This window comes from Orbicella faveolata, unplaced genomic scaffold (assembly GCF_042242905.1).
Source record: "Orbicella faveolata isolate gen_17 unplaced genomic scaffold, um_ofav_v1 contig_26, whole genome shotgun sequence".
NCBI classification, from domain to species: Eukaryota; Metazoa; Cnidaria; class Anthozoa; order Scleractinia; family Merulinidae; genus Orbicella; species Orbicella faveolata.
This window is the reverse complement of record NW_028301554.1, coordinates 2,190,463-2,213,341: the sequence shown is the minus strand read 5'-3', so window position 1 is coordinate 2,213,341 and position 22,879 is coordinate 2,190,463. Positions and strand designations below refer to the sequence as shown.

At 44.7% G+C, this 22,879-nt stretch overlaps 4 protein-coding genes and 2 pseudogenes across 4 annotated transcripts; 3 read left to right on the top strand and 3 right to left on the bottom strand.

Annotated features, from left to right (window-relative positions):
- The first annotated feature begins 99 nt into the window (after positions 1-99).
- On the top strand, positions 100-2,671 carry LOC149107602 (RNA polymerase II elongation factor ELL-like). Its single transcript, XM_089295345.1, has 3 exons — positions 100-342; positions 483-530; positions 2,541-2,671. Exons 1-3 carry the CDS (start codon positions 208-210, stop codon positions 2,550-2,552), a joined length of 195 nt encoding a protein of 64 aa, XP_089151471.1. The 5' UTR covers positions 100-207; the 3' UTR covers positions 2,553-2,671.
- On the bottom strand, positions 834-22,845 carry LOC149107598 (3'-5' RNA helicase YTHDC2-like). The gene is made up of 3 exons (XM_089295342.1): positions 22,708-22,845; positions 2,515-2,605; positions 834-1,647 (listed from the first exon to the last, which is right to left on the bottom strand). The coding sequence occupies exons 1-3, from the start codon at positions 22,826-22,828 to the stop codon at positions 1,578-1,580; spliced, it is 282 nt and encodes a 93-aa protein (XP_089151468.1). The 5' UTR covers positions 22,829-22,845; the 3' UTR covers positions 834-1,577.
- On the top strand, positions 4,896-6,548 carry LOC149107601 (uncharacterized). Its single transcript, XM_089295334.1, has one exon. It carries the CDS (start codon positions 4,953-4,955, stop codon positions 6,546-6,548), a length of 1,596 nt encoding a protein of 531 aa, XP_089151460.1. The 5' UTR covers positions 4,896-4,952.
- LOC149107600 (uncharacterized) lies at positions 6,550-7,751 on the bottom strand. The gene has a single exon (XM_089295335.1). It carries the CDS (start codon positions 7,606-7,608, stop codon positions 6,550-6,552), a length of 1,059 nt encoding a protein of 352 aa, XP_089151461.1. The 5' UTR covers positions 7,609-7,751.
- LOC110058540 (uncharacterized) lies at positions 8,011-9,253 on the top strand (annotated as a pseudogene).
- LOC149107599 (uncharacterized) lies at positions 14,968-17,219 on the bottom strand (annotated as a pseudogene).
- Positions 22,846-22,879: the final 34 nt, after the last annotated feature.

Sequence of the window (22,879 nt, the reverse complement as noted above, 5' to 3'; positions counted from 1 at the left end):
CAATAACCCAATTGGCGGAAGCACGTGTATTAGCCTCATCTCGATGTCTTCCGATGATTCCCTGAATACTTCCGGTGTACCATATTAGGTCAAGATCGTAGTGTTTGGATCCGCGGTATATATTAGACAGGCGCAATGAAATTTTCTTAGCGGATGTTGCTCGCGGATGGAGTAGGAGTTTATTAGGTTTCGAGAAAAGAAAATGCGATGGCCATTGTTTTAGAACCGAAAACTTCGTACAACCTCATATCCCGAACGGAGTCAAGCAATAACAAGCTTCTAGTACACGTGAAATTAACGGATTCTTGTTTACGAGCGCTTGAAGAGTATCAACTTGTTGAGGTAATTTGTAGACAGCGCGAGTCAGCAAACTTGTGTCTGTGTCCATATACTGTAGAACGAAAGGCAATGATTCTGTGGTGTTTCTTTGAAAAGTACTTACCGATTCACTTCATTGTTTGACCTTAACTCTCCTCTCACAGGTATCGTCAAGACGGAAGCCAAGTATTAAATTTTCAGGATTACAAGGGGTACGTTCTTTAGTTGAAATTTTCATGTGTCTTAAACTTATATTCCCCGTTGATGGTCAGCTGGGGAGATATTATTTGTTCCTGGTATCGTCGACTATAATTAAAAGTGAGCCAGGTTGAAAATGAATAAATCATAGCACCAGATGTTAATTCAGGCATGATAAAAATTCACTCGTACTTGACTGTAATGCTAAGTTTGTATGTACAGCCGGGCGCCGTGTTGATCAATTTGTAGTTCGAACCTTCGCTTAGATTATTTATAGATTCTTACAGTTTGTGGCTTAATATTAAGCGTAGGTCCTGTTTGACGCAAATTATATAGTTTATTGTCTATTGAAAGCCACTGAGTACTGAGATCTTTTTGTCCGCCCTTTACGAGCTTGAAAAAAAAAGACATAATTGATTGAACTATATCTAAGCTGGAACAAGAATTAACTTGCTTTTTACTGATATTTCGGACGGAATATTTAACATGTAAACCGTGAGTTGTGTATATAATTTAAAATGGTAAATTCAGCCTTTGTTCTTGAAGAAAATATTATTTAGTCACGAACCTGGAGTCATAAAAAAAATGCCCTTTTGTGCTTTTCATTGAATGTGTATGTAAAGGAGAGGCTGTTTGGTGTAAATTTCAGTTTGTTCACAATATTTACAAATGGGCGAACAGAAAGATTCCAGAAAAAACACAGTTGTAGGTTGTTAAGCATTATGCCAAGTAGAGTATGGCAAATACATCATAATTTGTAACAATATTCAACAACAGTTTTTACTATTAAACAGAAATTGCAATCAGCTGATCAATTTTTTGTTCTGGCCAAACAATCAAACCTTTTATGTCATCGTGATCAGTAGATACGCATATTGTGGTAATTGTGGGTTAAGATCATATTTACAAGGTGATAAATTACAGTGGAATCCCATTGTCTTTTTATTCACAGCATACAATTATCTTGTACCCTTTTTCAAACCAATGTCTGTTTCCCACGGTGATTCGAAAAATCCGGATTCCATTGTACCTTGCACCTGCTCCACGGCTATTGATTCTGACTAGAAGATGCCTATTCCTTCAAAGCAATGTGGCTTTGTGCATGTAACTGTCTTCCCCTGAAGTTGACCCCTGGGATAAACAAGAGGATTGTTTAAACAGGGAGTGCCAAGACCATTATAAAGCAGTAGTGCTAAAGAATCTGCGCTAGACAATCAAGAATTAAGGGTCACTGTTCTGCCATTTTGCTACTTTCAAGTGGTAAAATTCATACATCATCCATGTCACCTGTACTGAGAAACCAGCCCAAGCAAAGATGTGAGTCCTACCAGCCCCCCCCCCCCCACCCCCCCTGGAGTCCCTGGTAAAGAGCCATAGCTTGTGTGAACTAGGGATGGCAAATCAGTTGGCAGAGCTATGTAGTACTGAAAAAAAGTATTCTACTTTGGCCGTTTCTTAAAAGCTATAATTTATTATTGTTACTTCCAAGCCCTGGCCAAAACATGGAGTCATAAGTTTAGTACCAGCATGTTCAGGTACATGTGCACCTGTACTTCCACTTCAGGAATTACACACACTTTCTGGTCTTCCTGCATTCACTTGCAGCACAGTCTACATGTATAGACCAATGCCAAATTTGCAAGCAATTCATTTTTCAATCCAAGTAGGAGAATTGCTAACTATAATACAAAATTAATGTACATTGCAAGATTAAGTGAAGTATTGAACTAATTTTTTTTTTAGCAATGTGCACATCCTTTTGAATAAACACTTGTAACCGAATTATTTCTGTCAGAGTACCTGGTTGCAGCCTATATAATTATGACTTGAAATTTTCAAAACTTTTGAGGGCTTGTTGCGCCGTTTAGTCTGTTTGTATTTAACTACACCAGGGATGCACTGAACAGCAAACAAAGGATTACCAGGAGTGGTAAAACCTTGTTGTGCCTCTGGTGAGTTTATACTGACATACATGTAGTGATCTACAATACAGCTTACCCTTTGCTTTTTGATTTTAATCCCAGGTTCTGGCATAGTCTGTGTACATATGCCCTTTCCACAGAAGTAAATGATGAAGGAAACTCTAAAACTGAAATGAAGAGAAAAAATGATGTTGTAAAATCTACTTTACAATAAATTATAAATTTAATAGAAACACACACATATATAGTGAGGGTTCTGGCACAGCACTCACGCAACACAGTGCAAGCGTAACGCTACTCCTCATCTGAAGATTCGGAGTAGCGTTACGCTTGCACTGTGTTGCGTTCGCTTGTGACCAGAACCTTCACTATATATGTGTGTGTGTGTGTTTCTCTTCCTCCTTGATCAATGCTGTGCCAGAACCCGCACTTCGGGTCCAGCGAAGCAGCAATGTCCGCAACGTCCGTAATCAATATGCGCGGATGTGCCCTTCACTAGTATATTCAAAAATGTGGCAGAGTTTTTGCCCTATTGGAGAAGTGCATGCACAGTGTATACGCCGACATGGCTGCCGAACAATCAAGCAACTGTCAACTTTCCGAGACCATCCAAAATCTCCCTCCAGAGCTTCGCGAGATGATTCTGAAGGAGTACATCGCGATAAAAATTAAGGAAAAAAAGGAAATGGGGTGGGGAGGGGTTCACGAGAGTATTCTGCGAATTCAAGCAGCAAATTGTGCGAATGGTAATTTGTTTTAATTATGCTAACTGTTATTTCGAGGGTTGTTGTTTTCCCTGTTTCGAAAATGAGGGAACAGTTCATAATACCTCGATAAGGCCGGATCCAAATATTACCATAGAAGCCGACCCCGATTACAAGAATTTTTTGGAAATATGTTCGTGGAACGGTTACGATTGGCACGAGTGGTTCCTTTTTGGCGGGGAGCGTTATTATTAAAAAACCTCACCCGCCTCAACCATCGCAGCGACGACTTCTCGCGTAATATCGCGAGCCTCTTTTTGCCACTCAGGGATGAAAAATTCGTCCACAAGAAACGCAACCAAGTGGAAGCAGACAATCATGTTCGTATTACATGGAAATAAAACCGTCTGTTTCTAAAACTTAGTTCGAAGCGGGAGGGTTCGTTATTTTTTTTATCATTTCTGCTTCAAGTTTGGCGCGGATGTCTTTCTCCATTTTCTGGACATCAACATCAGGAAGCTTTCTCGTTGATGGTTGGCGAAGCATCCTTGCTCGGACCTGGTCTTTAAGAAAGTTGTACTGCTGAAACTATGAAAGGATGGTCTCAAACTCGTGGGATGACACCTCGTTGTTGTTCAAAGCATTTGATAGAAGTCTGTTGACGGTATCCCGCTTGGCAACGGCGAGCGTGGTAATCTCTTGATGCTTCTTTATTTTCGAGTCGAGCTTTTTGCTGGCGATTATCAGCCCCGACGAAACAAGAGCGAAGCATCCACCAGCGCCGCCAAGAGGAACGGCTACCGGCAGGCCAACCACAGACAGAGCGGAGCCAAAACTCGCGCTAGAAAACGCTGGCGAGAGAACGCTGGAGCCGGCGGCGCCCCAATTAACGAACTTTCTCGCGCGTTTGTATTTTTTTGCAACGAGGCGATAGTGGTGGACCTCACTGCCCAAAGTGTTGGAAATCTCCTTGACCTTCTGCAAGCGGAAATTTTGAGAAGGCTCCGCCACCACTGGATAGAGACGCTCGTCAGGCGGCGCACTTGGTGGTAATAGATTTGCCGAAGACATTGCGTATATATAGAAATTTAATTTAACTCTAATTCAAAAAGAAGTGGCAAGCCCTTGAAATCAAAGAGTTCGCCATTTTCATCTTTCACGCTAATGGTGATGCTATTTATGAACTGGCCTGTAGAGCAGTCTTGCAAAATCTGTTGCGGAGAACCCTGGTAGCTAACCTTTTCAAAAGGGTTCCCTTTCACATCAAACGAGGCCAAGACATCTGACCTTTTGGCATTGAACAGATTCTTTTGTTTGTCGATCAAGTCGCAATGAATGAAATATGTCGCAGGAGAGCCAAGCTTTTTCACGAAAGCAAAGCTATAAGCCGGAAACTTTCGCCCAATACCAAGCATATAGGCCAAATCGCGATCAAATTCGATAGGTTTTGCCCCAGAACCAAAATTTCTGATTACAAGCTGGCCAAGAGGTTGGTTTATTGCTGTTTTCAACGCTTTCTATTGATATTTTTCGAACAGACCCTCAATTTCTTTTGCCATTCTTTCTAAACTGTAGTGCCCTGGGACTATTTTACCGACTGATACGGCTTTGTCTTTGTCTTTATCTCCCAAGGTGGCCGAATCTTCTCTTGTCAAATTGTACCAGCTGTTGTACAAACTGCAAGAAATGAGTTTCATGAAATCGACTCTCGGTATCGGCTTTTCAAAATTGATAGTCTCTCCGTTCTGTTGCGTGACAATAATGAGAACAACCATTTTATATTTGACAAACAAAATTGTGTTCAAATAAGATGGCCAATTTGTGGAATGGTCCTGCGTTAAAAAAAGGGGAGGCGGCGAAGAAAAAGGCGTGGACAAACTTTTTAAACCACTTCCCCAAAGCGGACAAAAGCCGGTTCGTTTCGCAAGGAAGCGTCGACGAGAAAAATAACGTGACCGCGGAGGTGTTTTTCAAAGAAAGCGAAGACTCGTTTCAAAGCGTCTTCGGCTCAGATAGAAAATATTGGAGCGAGGAAATGAAACAAGCGCTCGGTTTGGGAGACAGCGGGGCTTTTCCTTACCAATTGTCGCCGCTTGGCTCAAAAATTTCTTTGCCCATTCCTGCGGTACCTTTCGACGGCAAAGCGCCAAGCTTGAAGACAATATTCGACGATGCAATCCAAATCTACGTCACGCCTGACCAATATTTCACAACAAAATTCAGACGCACGTCTGGAACCGAATCAAAACACTGGTTAGGAGGGCCTGACATGAAATATTGGCCGCAGCAGCTCAACTTCGCGGTTTTCTGCGCGACGCAGGGGTGCGGAGTTTCTCGCGAAATCTTTGACAGCGGGATGAATCTCCCCCCACAGATAAGAGCTTTCCACAAATTCCACGTGTATTTCACGGTCAGGCGAATTTTGTTCCAGCTAGGAGGTGTTCAGAGCATAAGCGCTTTGCCCGGAGACCTGACGTTCGACCAGATGAAGAATCATTATGACGTCGCTTCGTACAAAAGGATATGCGGCGAGTTCGGCATAGACTCCTCAAGCGACTTTAGGTTTACTTGGGGTGCAAATAGTGGTTTGGGGGTGTTGTATGTTAAGCCTTGGGGGCAATCGCCAACAAAAACAGATTATAAGTATCCTGATTGGAACAAGTTTAGCGACGAAGGTGGAAAACTGATTAAGGGGGACCTTATTGAGTTTATACGGCCCGATGTTTTTGGAGATCGGCAGTTCGACTGGTTTGCGCCCAACACCGCGAACGGTTTGACGCAGGCGGGCTTGTCGAGAATCAACCAGTCAATCGAGGCTTTCGTTTACTGCGTCCTAGGCGCGCAAGTCAACGTCCGCAGCAGCATTCTCGGTTCTGGCGGCCGGGCGAAAGAAGCCCAAAGCGAGCTCCCGGTGCTGATGGAAGACGCGATCAGACAGCCCGACCTGGCCAAGAGCGTGCAAAGGTACCAGCTCGCGGTGGATCAAGCGAAGGTCAGGCTCAATCTTGCTGTCGCCCCCATGGCCTGGCTCATGCCCGCGCAAATGATAATCAACACCGCAAGCACGATCGGTTACAACAACAAGCTGAAACAGGCGGTCTCCGGGATGAAACTGGGGGTCAACAACAAGGTAAATCAGGGGACAAAAAAAGCTGGGCTCAAACTTATGGCAGGCGGCCCGTCAAAAATTAACCCACCCAACAGCCACCCGTCCAACCCGATACACAAAGCCGCAACAGCCGAATCAAGGAAACCAGCTTCGTCCGAAACTCAACAAGCGCCACCAACGGCGCAAACAATTGAGCCCGAGGCTCCAGATAAAACACGGCAACACGAGATTAACAAAACGGCTGTCATTGTCGGTGTAGTTGGATTATCGGCGTTGCTGTTGATGGCTTGGCGGTAAGTTAACGCTGCTTCTTAAAATATTCTTTGAACAAAAAGGCCACCGCGGCAAGAATAAGCAGCCAGGTATGCTCGGCCAGAAACCTAACGACTTGGCCGGCAGCTTTGAAAAGGAAGCTCACAATCGAGCCAATCAGCCCGGGCAGAAGAGAACCAAGTTTCGCGGCGATATCTTTGAGGCCATTCCCCAAAGCTTTGCCGGTGGCTTGCAAACCTCTGGTGAGGACCCCAATGACAGCTCCGATTGTGGTCCCGGCGGCGAGAAGAATAGCGGCCAATGTCACGCCATGTTTTTCGAAGACCTCTTTGACCCTTTCCAAGAGAGGCCGCCCCCTTTCCCTTTCCGCGATATGAGTTTGCAAACGCGCGATCTCCTCGTTTCTTTCTGCCACTCTGCCTTCTGCGGCTTCTTTTTCGGAGGGCGATGCATTCTCATCTTGGATGATTGCCTGGTCTTCCTCGTTTTGGCGCTGAAGCTCGCTTTCATGCTCTTTCAGGTCGTCCAGCGGTTTTGTTTGGTTTAGCCTTTCTTCCATGGCGTTTGTTTCACTTTCTTTTGCAGCGATGCTGGCCCTGAGTCTATCAACCTTGGCTTGTTCTTTTTCTCGGTTTTTTGCTTGTTTTGTAAGCGAATCCAATTCTTTTTTCTTGTTTTCGAGATCGGTTTGATAGTTCTTTTTCAGTTCTTTGAGCCTACGCAGCTCTGCTTCACTTTCAAGGTTCGAACCTTGTTCATCCTGAATGGCATCGATCTTAGCATCAGTTTGCTCGATTTTACGTCTCAGATCTTCAACTTCTTTCTTTTCTTCTTCTCTTTGTGAAGAGAGTGTTTCCGCCTGTTGCAGTTGGTTTTCAGCTTCTTTCAGTCTTTGTTTCATTTCTCTGACAGTATCCCGGTCTTCTTCAATGACAACTGAAGTTCTAGGCCCAAGTTTGTCTTTAAACCTTTCTAAAAAACTTTTCGTGAAGTCTGTCCCGTCTTTTTTCATAATCTGGTACTCACCTCCACCCATACCTACTGCAACAATTTGACCCTTGGTTTTCCCTTTGGTGCCTTTCATAATTGCAAAACTACTCTCTTTAAATTTGGAAAATTGGCTTTCTAGCCGGTCTATGATAAAATTCCGTTCCGGATCAGGTTCAAGCAAAGGGATATCTTCTCCAAAAAATGATGTCTCGGCATAAGAAGTGTCAGGCAGGCCGGACTACTCGTGCATCATTGTACGCATTTCCGTTTGTTCGCCCCCGTGGTAGGGATCGCCAGGTTGGTAGGGAGTGGACGCCGCGCCTGGCTGAAAAGGATGGGTTGTGTCAACCTCTTGTTCTTCATCATCATCGTCGTGGTCAATCCGGTTGTCAAGGTCCGGGTCTTTGTAACCAAATTTGCCACCGCCTTCCGCCATAGCAATATATTTCAAGCATGTTATTTTTCAAATTAGAAATAATCGCCGGCGTATTATACAATGTCAGTTCCAGAGAACCTTCGCGCAACGTACAGCAAAAAGACATTACACGCCATGCAGGCCGAGCGCGCGGTCAAGCGGATCACCTTTTCCCGCACTGAAGCCAACCCCGGCGATACTCTGTATGTTTCAATGCCCAAGCTGAACGTGAACGAGGTTCTGGTGCCGGGCTCGCTAGCGCTTGTCTTTAACATCGACCTTTCTGGAGGGCACGCCAACAACTTCCTTGTCAAGAACGTCATGCGGGCGCTCGTTGACAGGATGCAGGTGAAGTTTGGAGGCACCACCCTGCAAGACACGGTCGGCTACGGCATCTACAAAATCTTTGATGACCTTTTCCTTTTGCAGGAAAAGCGAGACGGCATGATCCTCGAAGGGATTCAGAGCGAGGATCTGTGCAAGATCCGCTCAGGCGCGGGAGACAAGAAAACCTCGGGCGTCGCCGCTGAAAACAAGCTGAATGAGGTGTACGGAAGCAAGTACCGGATCAGGCTTGACCATCAGATCCTAACCGATCACGGTGTTTTCTACCCCCAGGCCCTTTACAACGACCTCGTATTCGAAGTAACACTTGCTGAAGCTGAACATGTGGTCATTGGAACTGATACAACCCAGCTGAAATACAAGCTGACGAACATCCAGCTCGAGTACGAAATGATCCGCAGGAAGACTCTGGCGGACGAGGTGTACAGCGACTACTCCAGCAGAAAAGAGTTCGCCTATGACCACGTGATGCGTTCCGAAGTTGTGATCTTCAAAAAAGGCACCGACACGAGAAAGAACATCAAAGTCGACGCCCAAAAAAGGTCGCTAAAAGCCCTCCTGCTACTTTTCATAGAGCCTTATACCGATGGAACCAGAGATTCAGAAAAATACATCTTCCCGGATCTGACGAAAGTCAGCGTCACGATCAACGGCTTGCCCAACATGATTTACAACAACGGCGTCGAAGGCAAGGACATGTGGGAAGAGGCCCAACGGTGAAGGAAAAAATAAAACCGGGCACATGGATGCGACAAAGTTTTACACCGGAGACAATTTCGGGCTTCTGATTGATATGCGCTCCATGGCGGACCAAGAAATGCATGGAAGCGGCAAGCGCCTTGTGAACAGTACAGACGGCATCCAGCTGGAAATCGAGAGGAAAGCTGAAGGCTCAGGCAACGTGAACTGCCAAGTATTCGTCATCGCCGACTCCCAGTTAAACATTATTGACAGACAGCTGGACTCTGTACAGAATTGAATATGAACATGGACCCCAGCAAGATACCCTTCAACGCTCTCATCGTGGGGCCAACAAATTCAGGCAAATCGAGGTTCGTGGTTGACCAGCTCTACGGCCCATTCCGCGGAAAGTTCGACTACATCGTGTTCATCTGCCCGACGTTCACACACAACAAGACCTACCACCGGGTTGGCGAAAACGATCTAAGAATTGATGTGATAGTCTGCGAGCAGCACGCCGTGGAAAAATGGTTGAAGCTCGTGAGATGGCTTTCCGAGGGCACCAACACGCTCATAATCCTCGATGACTGCGCGGCCTCCAAACATGTGAAAGGGCGCACTGGCGAGCCGGTGAATCTTGCCTTTTCTGCCCGACATATGGGCATCAGCGTTTGGGCGGTGACCCAGAAGATGACCGGCATAACGTCTTTCTTCCGGGAGAACGTGGCGGCGATTGTCCTCTTTTACACCCCCTCGGCCAGGACCACGAAAGCCATCTTCGATGATTACGCTTTGAAGTGCGGCCGGTTTCTTGCTGCGGCCAACGCGGTTTTCATCACCACTAAACATGTTGATTTTAGTCCAAAGTTGCCGGAGCCGAGCCATCCTTCTCGTAATGAACACGGCTGTCCGCTTGATGAAGTACCCGGATCAGCAACTGCAGAATAACTTTCCAGGAATCATCAACAACTGCTGAGGGCTTCCGACAAATTGTTAACAATTAAACTTTTTTCATTTGCTTAGAATACGGCTCGCTTCAGAATGTCTACCGAACACGCGCCTCAGGTCGAGACCAAGACACCACCTGCCGCCGATATCACACAGCAAGCGACAACTCCGACTGCAACCACGCAGCGCGTAAAAAATCCAAAGCGTGTGGCCGCCGAAAAAATGGTTGGCGAAAGAACGCGGCTGGCCCGGGAAGAACAGAAGAAAGCGGCCGAGGCTTATCACGCGGAAAAAGCTGCCACAGGGACCCCTGAGCCAGCCCCGACAGAAGGCGAAAGCACAAAGAGCGAAAGCCCAAAGAGCAGCGGCCTTAGCGCCAACCAATGGATTGCTATTGGCGGCATTGGCGTTTCACTGCTCGGCATCTATTACAAACGGGAAGAGCTCAAGGCAATGGCCAAGCCCGCGTTTGACAAATTCAAAACGCCGGAGCCCGCGCCTGAGCCCGCGAGTGTCGAGCCAGAACCTGCTCGCGCGACACAGCGAAAAAAAGGATTAAGAAAAATGCTTTAAATATTTGCGTGTAAAGTATATCGCGATGTCGAACCCATCCTTTGAGCAGTTTCTCATCTCTACAGCCGCAATTGGCGGAATTACGGTATTATGGCTCGAATTCACCGCAAATGCTGTCAAAAAGGTGGTGCAACTTTCCAACGAAATGTTTGCTGATAAGGCCGCAGAAGAAAGAAAAAGAAGAAGAAAAATAGAAGACGAAGTAAGAAGAGAAATAAAAGAAGAAGAATTTTATAGAAGAATAGAAGAAGAAGGATAGATTAAATTAACACGGTTTGGAGGAAAGCTTATGAAAATATACTCAGATGGAAGTCTACTGCGTGAAAGACGGGCGAGTGACGCCGAACGTCCGAGGAACAGCAAAAATTGTTGCTACAAAAGCAACCGGCGACTGCTAAAAGTGAAGTGTGCTGTGTGCAGAATCACCAAAACAAAGTTTTTGCCTGGAATTCCCAGAAAGGCAGCCAAATTGAAATAAAGAGCAAGCGGGAAAGACAGATAAATTTGTTTTAAACTTTTCCGAGTGGAATATATCAACATGTTCACAGTTGATGCTCCCAAGTTTCTCGTCTGTTTCTTAACCTCTTTTGCTATCTCGAGTGTGTTGTACGACTTAAACAAAACGGTCATTTGCGCGACCGCCGATCTTTTGAGTGCAGCATTTGACGACGAGGTTGCAGAAGAAGAAGAAGAAGAGGTGTTGTGTGCCAAGTGCGCAGAAAAGGACGCGGGAAAGACAGATTAATTTTGTTTTAAACTTTCGTTCTTTACTTATATCGAACGCACCATGTCCGACAACAAGCTTGTCCAGACCACCATTGACGCCGCAACTCTCACGGGATTAACCGCGGGCATCGGCTGGGTCGTAAGAAAGGTTGTGAAAGAGAATTTCACTCCTGATCCCAGCAGCAGCTTTATGAATTACGTGAAGTTCACCGCCGTCATGGCGGGCAGCATTGCGCTCAAAAAGTACCTCGGGGACCAGAAAATCCTCCCCAACAGCGTTTGAAGAAATGAAATAAAAGTCTTTTATATTGCGCCATGGCAAGTATTGCAAGCGTCGACGTTCACGAGGCTGTTTCGAGATCCGCGAGAGAAGACGGACAGAGCTACGACGAAGCACTCAAGGAGTTTCTTGAGCGTTTCGAGCATTCACTTCTCAACCACGCCTGGATCGAGGCAAACTTGAATAAAAAAGAAGATACGCAGTTTTTGAAAGATTGTCAACAGCGAGCCACCGAGGCATATCAAAACGCTAAAGAAAAATACAAGACCGAACCCGAAGGCCTTCTCGACTGGATTGCGAACAACATGGTACCATTCGAGGAAAAACAGGAATAACTTAGAGTTGTGATTTGAAAAAAGCTCCCGTTAATATATAACCATGGCGAGCATCGCGATCATGATTGGCGGGGCTGTGTTGAACGCCATGGCTTTTATCGGTGGCAATTATCTGGCGAGGGCGCTTGGCGGGGGCGACAAAGCCGCGCTTGAAGAAAAAAAGCGCCACGACAAAGCTCTCGAAGATTATCAAGCGGCTTACACCAAATACACGTGCGACCGAACACAACTTCTCGACTGGATCGCGACTAACGCGCAAACAAAGGAGCAGGCCAAGCAGAACTTCACCAACACCGACTATGCCTTCAAACTCTACAACCAGGCGCATCCTGACGAACGGATGGTACCCACGAAGGAGCCCAAGTTCTCAGATTTCTATCAGCCAAGCGAGCAGCAGAAAAAGGGGGAACTCGCGTTCGTGGGCGCCGGCGCTCTCGCTCTGGGCTACGCGGCCTTCCGGTTCCTTTAAACTTTTTTACGCCTTACTTATATGGACGCCAAACTCGCAAAGATTTACTACAGCCCCAGGGGCTACTGGAAAGGTATCACCGCCATCAAAAAATTAGCCGAAGCCGCGAAGGTACCTGAAGAAACCGCAAAAAAGTGGCTGATCAGGCAAGCGCTCTGGCAGATATTCCTCCCCGCGCCGAAGCGAATTCCTCGGCCGAAATTCGACGTTCCCACACCCAACAAGGTCCATCAGGCGGACCTTCTTTTTCTGCCACACGACAAGCTCCCTCGCGGCCGCAAAGTTTTCAAATACGGGCTGACCGCTGTCGATGTGGCCAGCCGCTACAAAGAAGCCGAACCCCTGACTTCGAAAAATTCTGATGAGGTCGCCCAGGCCTTTCAAAAGATTTACAAGCGCTCGCCTCTGGAATGGCCTGAAATGCTGCAGGTTGACCCTGGGTGCGAATTCATGGGCGTTGTTACAAAAGAGATGGACGAGCGCAAAACCTTCATCCGGCGCGGGCGCGTTGACATTCACCGCGACCAGGCCATTGTCGAACATTTCAACCGCACTCTGGCCGAGCGCTGGTTCGGCCACCAGTACGCCGTGGAGATGCTTCTCCCTGAGGGCAAGCAGTCCACTCCCTGGGTGAAAAGACTTCCTGAAGTTGTTTCGGCTTTGAACAACGAGGTCACAAGCCTTATCGGCAAGAAACCCGCCGTCGCCATCAAAGAAAAATCTGTTTACGCAAGGCCGTCGACACCTTCCACGAGGCCTGTTGGAAAACGCGAAAAAATCCTCCCCTCTCTTTTCCAAGTTCGTTATCTCTACCAGCCCGGCGAACTTGAAGGGGGCGTGAAAAGGGCCACGGATCCAATCTGGTCTTTGAAAGTTTTCAGCATTGAAAGATCTTTTTCGAAACCGGATCAGCCCGTTCTCTACTATCTGCGCGACGGTCCCAAGCGCGGCTTTGTTCGTGAAGAGCTACTGGTTGTCCCTCCAAACACACAGTTACCCCCAGAGAAACTTTGAAACTTCGGCTTCCAACACTCTAAGTTCATCATGTGTTAATGTTGACAATATATTCATGCCGATGTACCCGTAAGCTTTTGTATGGATACCATCATCATCTATCCATCGCTTTGAATCAAATGGCGAAAGCGAAATTTTGTTAAGATGCATGCTGTAGATCTCGTGTCCCTCGCTTCGAAGAATGTTCATTCCATGCCATTGCTGATTCGCACCGAAAAGCGTTTCCTTGTACTGTTCATGCGTTATTTGTTTCTTGACAACACTCTTTTTCACGCCCTTCGCTTTTTTGATATTTTTTTCGTCCGACTTCAAGATGGAGTACATTTTCGGTCTCAGACCAACGTACTCTGCGATGGGGGTTGCTGCACATTCGCCTTTCATTTTGCCCAAGACCTTTTTGTTCGTGTTTGAGTGGAGAGGATGCTCCTTCGGGTAGTCGCTCGTGTCGTAAAGGTGCAGGTTGTTTTTCATGTCTTCGTAGACGTCTTCTGTTTCAATCTCGACAAGAAGGCTGTCGGTGTCCGTGTATAACAGCTCGCACTTTGAGCCGTACTGCTTTTTAAGCTCGTTGTAATAGAAGTCGTACATCAGGATCTTGCTGTTGTCAAGGATCGTCATCCCCGTGTAGACCGGCTCGTTGAGAAGCAGCTTGCTTTTTCGCATGTCGATTCCTGCCATGTCGTTTGAAAATAAAACATGCCTTGAGTACAAAGGGCTGGCGATCAATTTCCTTATTTTGTCCGTCTCGTTGCTGCGCACTATTTTTATGTCAACGCGGTTACGCAGGTTTTCCATGGTTTTGCCGAAAACGGAGTTGTTCATGAGCTTGTAAAAGTTCTTTTCGAAGTCGCTCTTCGCTTTCTTCCTGAACTCCGTGTTCATCCGGATGTACGGCTCCATCCAGCATTCTTGTTCGAACTCCAGCACCCTGTACACGCGCTTCAGTTTCATGCCCTGCTTCAAATAAAACTGCAAGTTTCTGTAATGCACAACGTAGTTCTTTTTGTCATGAAGCGTTAGCAGCAGCTTCTTGCTGTCCGGGGGTTTCAGATCCAGGTCTTTCATCAACCCCTTTTGGTAGTCCGACATCCACTCCTTTGTTACGGCCTTTTTCTCCTGTGCCAGGGGATAGCTGTTGTGCTCCTCGTGAAGTTCTTGCGGGTATTCGAGATCGACCTCGAGAATGCACCCAATCTTTTGCACGTCGCGTTTCCACTTAAAACCTCTTATCGGGAGAGGCATGCTCATCGCCCATCCGTAAAAGTTGTTTGCGTCGAGATACATGAGGTATTTTTTTGGCTTGCTGGGATCGTAGCCCGGTACTTGCGGGTTGTTTGCCTTGGCGTATCTCTTGCTCACCATGGAGATTCCGCCCCGCATCCCCCTTTCCACGAAGAGATGCATTTCGTAGTCTGTTAAGAGCTCAAGCTCGACCTCCGTCTTTTTCAGGAGCGCGTCCCAGGAGAGGCCAGGCGACGTGTAATAATGCGCCGGATCTAACCCATACTGCTCAAGGCACAGGTTTTGGAAGTTCTCAAAAACATCCGCCAGCAGAGCAACGTCCGTTTTCACGTAAAGATCGTGGTAATCTCCCAGCGTTTTGCATTCAAAATACTCCCAGACAGCCTGCGCGTGTGCGTACTCTTCGTCTGTTATGTGCTCGTCGTTCAGCTTGCTGTAAAACTTCTCTTTGTCAGGAAGCCTCGTCTCGCCGAATCTCCTCCATGAGTCCATGTACTCGTAAGGGTAGATCCCTTTTTTGTAAAGCAGGTCGCTGCCTTTTGAAATCGTTGATGTTATTTTCAATGACTCCTTCGGTGTTGCGCTTACAAGTGAATCGAGGCTTCCTTGCAAAAAGTTCAAGCTGTCGATGAAACGCAGACCTCCGACCGAGAATGTGATGTATTTCTCCATGTTGTTGGCGACGCATTTCACCTCTTTCTCCAGCTGCGACATCGCTTGCATCAGGTGGTGCGCGTTGTAGCCCCTTAGGGTGTGGAATACAACTGGTATTGGGTCCGTCTTGTGGTTAATTCGCAGTTTCTTATTGCATTCATCGTGCGCGGCTCCGCGAAACCTGCCAGTTATGTGGCAATGGTCCTTTACCGCGTCTCTGAAGTTTTTCTGAAGTAAAGGGTTTCCACAGTACTTACAGTTTTCCTGTGATTTTGCTTCCAACTGGTCTTTTTCGTCTTCCAGTCTTTTCAGCCTTTGAACACCCCATTTCGTCTCTTTCTGCGCTTTGTAAAAACATTTTTTGTGGCCTTGTCCCCAATAACTCCATTTTTCACCTTCATTTTCTTCACCCGCTTCTTCAACGTTCCAGACAGGCAAAGAATCCATGAATTCGTCTTTTATCAGAGCTTTGTTGCAAATGTGGCAATCAGTTGCTTTATTGAAATTTTCCCAGTCCTTCCACGTCATAACAATCGGTTCCGGGGTGGCCAAACTCTCTCTTATTTTCTCCTCTTCCTGCAGAACGTCACTTAAAAACTTCCCCACCGCGTTTTCGCCTCTGTAAGTGTTCGAACCTACCACTTTACCATCGCTTCTCACAACAAGGTAAGAGTAACCGCATGCCTCGTGCCTTTCGGTCTTCTCTGTGTAGCTTGCTTGCATTCTCTCACGCTCACAGCCCAGAATCTTTCTGATAATTGCCTCAAAGTCCGCATAAATAATGAAAGGCATCTTCATCTGTTTTTTGAAGTTTCGGAAGGAAAGGATGTTTTCCCCCTCTTCTGGCATCACGATCCTTGTCGGCCTGCCATTCACACCGTTGCAATATTTTTTGTGACTCACGAGCAGGTCTGCACTTGAGAAACCGGTCAAACATAGCATACAATAGTGTTTTGCGTTTCTGTTCTTGCTCTGATCGAACAGCAAAGCGTTTTCTCTTTTTACGTAACAATAGTGCTGAATTTCCCGACTCGATTAACATCAGGTTTATCCGCGGCACATTCGCTTGTTTTTTGCTTATCTGGTGCACAATCACACAATCGTTTTCCCAGCCAAATACGTTTATTGCGAGTTTTGGGTTTTGTGCCTCGAGCGTTTCTATCTGTTTTACCGGTGTAGGGAAATCGATACCTCCGTAGTTAATACCGTCTTTAACCGGATATTTGCTTGGTCTTTGCGGGTTCTTTCCATCTTTTGGAGGGAATAAAGCGGCTCTGATTGCCCACTTCAAGCATTCGTTGTCTCTGTTTTGCACGTTCATTATTGCTTTCTTTTTTGCCAGTTTGGCTGGAAGAGGCAAATAGGTCCCTCCGCGAAGTGGCTGGTAGCACGCAACATTGACGTACGCGATCTGTATCTTTTCAACTACCCATCCTGATCCTTTCTCAGACCAGTGCTCTATTTCTCCTTTTGCGTTTTCAATGAATTCATCGAATTTTTGTTTTGTGTGTTCCTCATCACTCCTTTTGAAAACATGCGGTTCATCGTCTTTGAAATAATGCTCCATGAATTGCGTTTCACCGTTTCTTTCTATTAAGAACTTTACTTGTAACCCGAAACTTACTTTAACGCTATTTAACCTTTGGGTTTCTTGTCCAACCAGATCAGTGATCTTTTCTTTGTTTTCTCTTGCGAACTTCAAAACATCTTTATTGTGGGGGTTCCTTTCGGATATATCCATTCTCCATACACGGAGCCATTCTTGGAAATCGTTTTGGGATATTTGGAACCCGTCGTATAATGCGGTAAAATCTGGTTCTAACGGTTCTGGAAGGTTTATTTTTTCCTCCCTCGGTATTGGGCTGTAGAACATTTGCAGAACATTGGACGAATATCTTGCGGCAGCCATGTGGGCGTATACACTGTTCATGCACTTCTCCAATAGGGAAAAAACTCTGGCACATTTTTGAATATACTAGTGAAGGGCACATCCGCGCATATTGATTACGGACGTTGCGGACATTGCTACTTCGCTGGACCCGAAGTGCGGGTTCTGGCACAGCATTGATCAAGGAGGAAGAGAAACACACGCACACCACACACACACACATATATAGTGAGGGTTCTGGTCACAAGCGAACGCAACACAGTGCAAGCGTAACGCTACTCCGAATCTTCAGATGAGGAGTAGCGTTACGCTTGCACTGTGTTGCGTGAGTGCTGTGCCAGAACCCTCACTATATGTGTGTGTGAAACACGATATAAACCAATGAGCAAATGTATTTTCTTGGCTTATCTATTTTCTTGGGCTAATATTGTTGATTATTTCAAAGTAATGTAGTTATAAACTTAACAGACTTATTCGATAACATAGAGTATTTTTACTTTATTGTTTCTTTGTTTGGAGATATTAGCACTCCCAACAACCATGCTACATTGAAATCCGAATGGAAATAATGTTACGTATTTATGTAAATAACATTAGATCCACTCATTTTGTCGTCTGGCAATGACAACTTATCAGTCAAATCCAGGAGCACCAATCCTCCCCTACCCCCTTCTCCCTTAGCCTGCGTAGCAAGCGTTTCCGTGGGGTTTGGTAGCAAAGAAAGACTGAGGAACGGGATTTTCGGTGTTTTGTCTGCGCGGAAAATGGGGCGAGAACCAAAGAAAAAGAAGGAGGGGGGGTGGGAGAGGGGAAGGAAGGAGACCCTTGCAGACAAACCCCTGGATTTTGAAAACCTCCGTTCGTCCGCAAAGGGACCTCGTGATTGGCTGGGCTAGTCCAATATTATTGACATGTGTCGATCAAAGGTATCTTAATACCTTTGAGTGCCAGACAAAAGGGGAAGGCGTTCGAAGCTTGGTTACAAAACGCTTTAACTTTTCTCGCTGAACGAGGATTTAGTCGTCAGCTTCGACAGTACGGTAGACATCCTGTAATGCAATGCCGACGCCTTGGTTTTTCAAAGCCTGCACATTATTGCAGAAGCAAGCACGACACAATTTGCAGCTGTTCCTTTAATTTTAACATCACTTTCTTGAATGCCACATGTGCCAAGGACAAGATAATAAACCACGGGACAGAAAATTGGCACTACTGCGTGGGAAAACTTAGTGATTTCGTCTGGCTTGTTACAAGGCAACATGTTGTCGTAGGTACTGCGACATTTCATTAGAAGCATTTTTGTTGACAGCATTTAGAACCTCTGGGTACAATTCTGAATGATTTGTTATAGTGTTAGCTGCGGCATGCCAGTTTTTGTCACATATTTGCCTTACCAAAAATTTAGTCATCTCGTTGCGGGGAATTCTTACGAGGACATTTTATAAACAACTTTGACTTGGAGGTTGCCAAGGGGAAGATTATCTTTATTCAGATAGTGGTCAAGATTATCGTTATTTCTCCTCTCAGATGTTTGAAGCCTCTCCTGCCCAAATTCCAAAGTTTGCCGAGAAGACTTTCCGTTGTTTGTTTTTATTGCAGCGATAACAATCGAACCGATTTGCGGATCTGGCGTTTCCAGCAAACGCTTCTTTACTGGAATTGCCTTTGTGAGAGTTGACTTGCTAATTTTACTTTGTATCGATTCCTGGACGAATGAATACAGAGATCCAAGATTTCGAATCATGCAAGCACAAGGATTACTAACGTGACTGGAATACTTCTCACAGTTTAACTTTCAGGCAGATTTGTGCTAAAACTTCACCCTTGCAGTCCTTCCTTTTAGACGGATTGAGTAGCTTGATTAAAAATTACCAAATTTAATTCATCAAGATTTGTCCGTTCCCACCGTGCGCTCGTTGTTTCAGACATATTTTGACAAGTAAAGTTTATTTTGGTTCAAAGTTCACTTCCGCTACGGAAGGTCGAAGATTTTATTGGTTAATTTATGACAGCCGATGACAACACAAAATCTCAGTGTGCGCGCTCAGGCATGAAAGGCCAAGTGGGCGGTTTTCAAAATCCAGGGGTTTGTCTGCAAGCATTTCCTCCCCCCCCCCCCCCCCCACACACACACAGTTGAGCATTTCACTATCAACAAAATGTTGATGAGCATGCTGTCAAAAGCATTTTGGGTCACTGCTGGCATCATTTCACTGTTGCACTATTTAGTTTTGTTGCAGTTTCTTTTTTACTTTTAGGGAGACATCTGTTAAGAATGGATTTGCTATGGCTATTAAGGTCATTCCTCACATTTGCATTGCACATCCTTACTGCGCATAATTTACGGCGTTATTAGCACACGCTCGTGCACGCGCACATTGAAAACAGGACAGAATTGCCTTGATATTGAGCTCTGTCAGTTGAAAAATGGCTCTAGCTCACCAACGAGCACGGGCACCCCAATTTTTTTTCCAGTCATTGTAATCAACTAATCATAAGCTTTGTGTGAGAAAAGACTGATCTAATTTCTATTGCTAAAAATTGAATAAATAAGAAAAATAGTAGATACACTGCGGTCTTTTCTATTTTGCAGTCGGTAACCACGTCAAGAAATTTGGTTCAAATTTTTAATCAAGGATTTAGCTTTCTGTCTGAATCAAACTTAAAATGTTTATTTGTGTCTGACACAATGTATTGACTGTAGTTTAATGCGTGTTCTTACAAGTCTGGGCTCACAAAGATTTTACAATTACTGGGAATGCGTTTTTATAATAAGCTTTAAATAATGCCAAAATGGGACATTTTCAATGCCTCACTGCTCCTTAATGAGCATGGGCAGTCCCCTTTTTTATTTCAAAATTGAAGTTATCATATGACAAATATTCAGTGGACAAAGTTTGAACAAAAATCTGTTGCCACTTTTATTTCAGAGGAATTACCTTAAACAACATTTAAAATCTGTTATCAGGAGGAACGGGCTGACTTGACACATACTTTGAATTGTTATTGAGCTTAATTATTAATTTTTTTCTTTTCATCTATCTATTGCCTTCTTTTTGTACTGCATATTTCCAGGGGACATTTTGCAGGGCTATGTTGTCGCAACAAAAATAATTATGTTTTGTCATTTAATATCTGCTATATCCTACTGAAGATGTTGAATTTTATCCCTTCAGAGTTCTAAGTAAACTCTTTACCCCTCAAGAAAGGAAGATCAAAGCACCGACACACTTCCACCTTCAACATTTATTAAAGATCTAACTTGTAATACATCAGGGTGAAGCGAATTGTAGATCTACATGCTTTAAAGTGCCACTGAAACGAAATTTTCGTATGTGAGATTTTTGCTTAGTAATAAAGTTTCAACCTTACTTGGAAACACTGCAGACTTTTTTTTCGCATACGGTAAGCGAAAACTGCTTTTTCAGCCGTTCGAAATTGGCTGGTTAAGCCCAAAATTGGCGGCCATCTTGGCGCGGCCAAAACAGCCTAGTGACGTCACTGGTTGTATTGCTCTCATGCCGCGCTGAAAATTTAGAGTGATTATGGGAGAAGAGAATACTGTTCGAAGCCCCCCAAAAAACATCTTAAGGACATCTCAGGGCTGTAAAGCAGATAATAAGAGTAGCCTTAGACATGAAGAGGTGGAGAGTCGATCCTGGGGCTTTTCAGTCTATTTAATTGGATATTTTATGTAAGCAAGCAAACGAGTGGGAGTTCTTAGATCGCAAAATGATCGGGACTCTTAGTGAAATGGCCAGCACTCAATTAAACAATATCTACACTCATAAAGTTAAAAGAAATGAAAACAAGAGAAAGCGGCTTTTGAAAATATTATCCGGAGTGCTGCTGCACGAATCGTAGCAACAACGTTTCGAGTTTTCGAGTCGCTTCGCTTCGAGGAAACCGGACGTTTTGTGAGTTTCACCGCGGACGAGATTGTGCCACAGTGACCTTTAGTCTAGTTGTATCTGCTACATCCTACAAGTTATCACAACAGCAACAATTTAAGAAACCCTCTTATTTTATATGAGGGAGCGAATTTAAACTATAAAGGTAAACTTAGCTGCCATGACCCTACAATTATATGTTTTCAGGAAACGAGAGAAAGCGTGACAATGTCGGCGGCGAAAGGTCATATATGAAAATTAGTTCAAATTCTGTTTAATAAACCTTCGACTAAATAATAAACTAGTGACGTTTAACGAATTGCTTTGAACTTGAATACTATTAAATGAAGATCATAGACATAAGTATGTGCTAAAGAACTCCAAGTTATCCATCGGCCGTGAAATATTACAATTGGGAGATACGTGTAAAAGAGAAGCGAAATTCCCGCTTTGTTTACACTGATACGTATGCGGCGATAAAGCAAACCCTGCTGCGGATCACAATTTTCAAAGATACATTTTGTCTACCACAAGAACTCTCACTTATTAGTATCATAAAAAGATGCTCTCTGTGTGCAAAGAAGTACTCGACTCAAAGCTTGTGGACCGTTAATAACTTCATGATTGTGCGGATGGCTGATGCGCTTACGGCTTTAAATGCAGCAAAGTTGCCGAGGACATATTCGAACCTTGTTAATAGACCTTAGATAAACGTGAGAATCCAAATTTCAGAACCAGGCTGAAAACAGACGACGAAATATCGTGTTTAGGCTTCAGGACGTGATACAAAAGTTGCCACACTCGTCTTCGAAATCTCCAATCGACTACTCAAGATGTTCGAAAAGTATACTGAGCTGTTCTAATCTGTAGCATTCATTTTGGTGAATCTACATTCTTTGGCGCCCTCCAACGTTTATGATGTGTATTTCCTGTCAGGGCTGGACTGAGATTACAAGGTAGGAAACTAGTAGGTATCGACAATATGAAGAATAAACTTAAATAAATCAAGTGAAAACAAGAGAGAATCTTAAGCGCTTCTTGCGTGAATACAACCAGTGACGTCACAAGGTCCTTAAACTCAGTTCCAGAGCCCGAACACAGTTTTGCTCCAAAAAGTCGATTTCAGCAGCTAAAAAGAGCACTTTCCGTTAGGATTTGACAGAAATAAAGTTCACCATTATTTTAAGCACGTTTGAAACTATGAATTGGGCTAAAAAAAGAGAGTACGAAAATTTCGTTTCAGTGGCACTTTAATAATCACGAAGAAGAATGAATTGAAATCCTACATTACACAACATGGGTATCCGATTACCAATAACATGACTCCTCACGTGACTAGATTATAACATAACTGACACAGTTGCCCCCTCAGAAACGGCCTTTCAAGACTCCCCCCTCCCTCTCAGATTTACGAGACCCTCAATAGCGGGATGCGGATGTAAAAAGAAAGGGCCTAATTGATCATTTATGCTGATACTCCAAGGTTGAACGTTCAAAAGCTGTTCTCAGTTAATATGTCTCATGAATATTTACGCTATGCCACACACACACCAAGGACATGAGAGGAAACAGCCCTCACTACGCATGAATACGCTCGTGGTTCATTAGTTTTCGTTATAAAGCACTAAATAACAGCTGCTGGTAATATGTACGCTCCCTCCAACACCTAACACAAAGGACGCATTTACAAATTGCATTAGACTTTTAAATAACAAGACAAATGTCAGCATTACCTTTTTGGCCCTCTTCAAATCGAAATCTATCAAGAGCAATTTTTACAGCAATCTTTAACTCTTTCTTAACGCAGATTTCGCGCTGTGTTTTGGATGTTCTCGACGAGCCGGTGGCGGCCATCTTTGATTTCGTTTGTCACACTTTGTTAAAGCATACATAATGAGAATATTG

Bases quoted from the DNA above. Each gene is read 5' to 3' on its own strand.
- LOC149107600 (XM_089295335.1), bottom strand. From the start codon at position 7,608: ATGAAAGGCACCAAAGGGAAAACCAAGGGTCAAATTGTTGCAGTAGGT.
- LOC149107602 (XM_089295345.1), top strand. From the start codon at position 208: ATGGCCATTGTTTTAGAACCGAAAACTTCGTACAACCTCATATCCCGA. The intron at 343-482 runs GTAATTTGTAGA...CTCCTCTCACAG, and splicing joins AAGAGTATCAACTTGTTGAG to GTATCGTCAAGACGGAAGCC.
- LOC149107598 (XM_089295342.1), bottom strand. From the start codon at position 22,828: ATGGCCGCCACCGGCTCGTCGAGAACATCCAAAACACAGCGCGAAATC. The intron at 2,606-22,707 runs GTAATGCTGACA...TCTTCATTTCAG, and splicing joins ATTTGAAGAGGGCCAAAAAG to TTTTAGAGTTTCCTTCATCA. The intron at 1,648-2,514 runs GTAAGCTGTATT...TGTTTATCCCAG, and splicing joins TTAAAATCAAAAAGCAAAGG to GGGTCAACTTCAGGGGAAGA.
- LOC149107601 (XM_089295334.1), top strand. From the start codon at position 4,953: ATGGCCAATTTGTGGAATGGTCCTGCGTTAAAAAAAGGGGAGGCGGCG.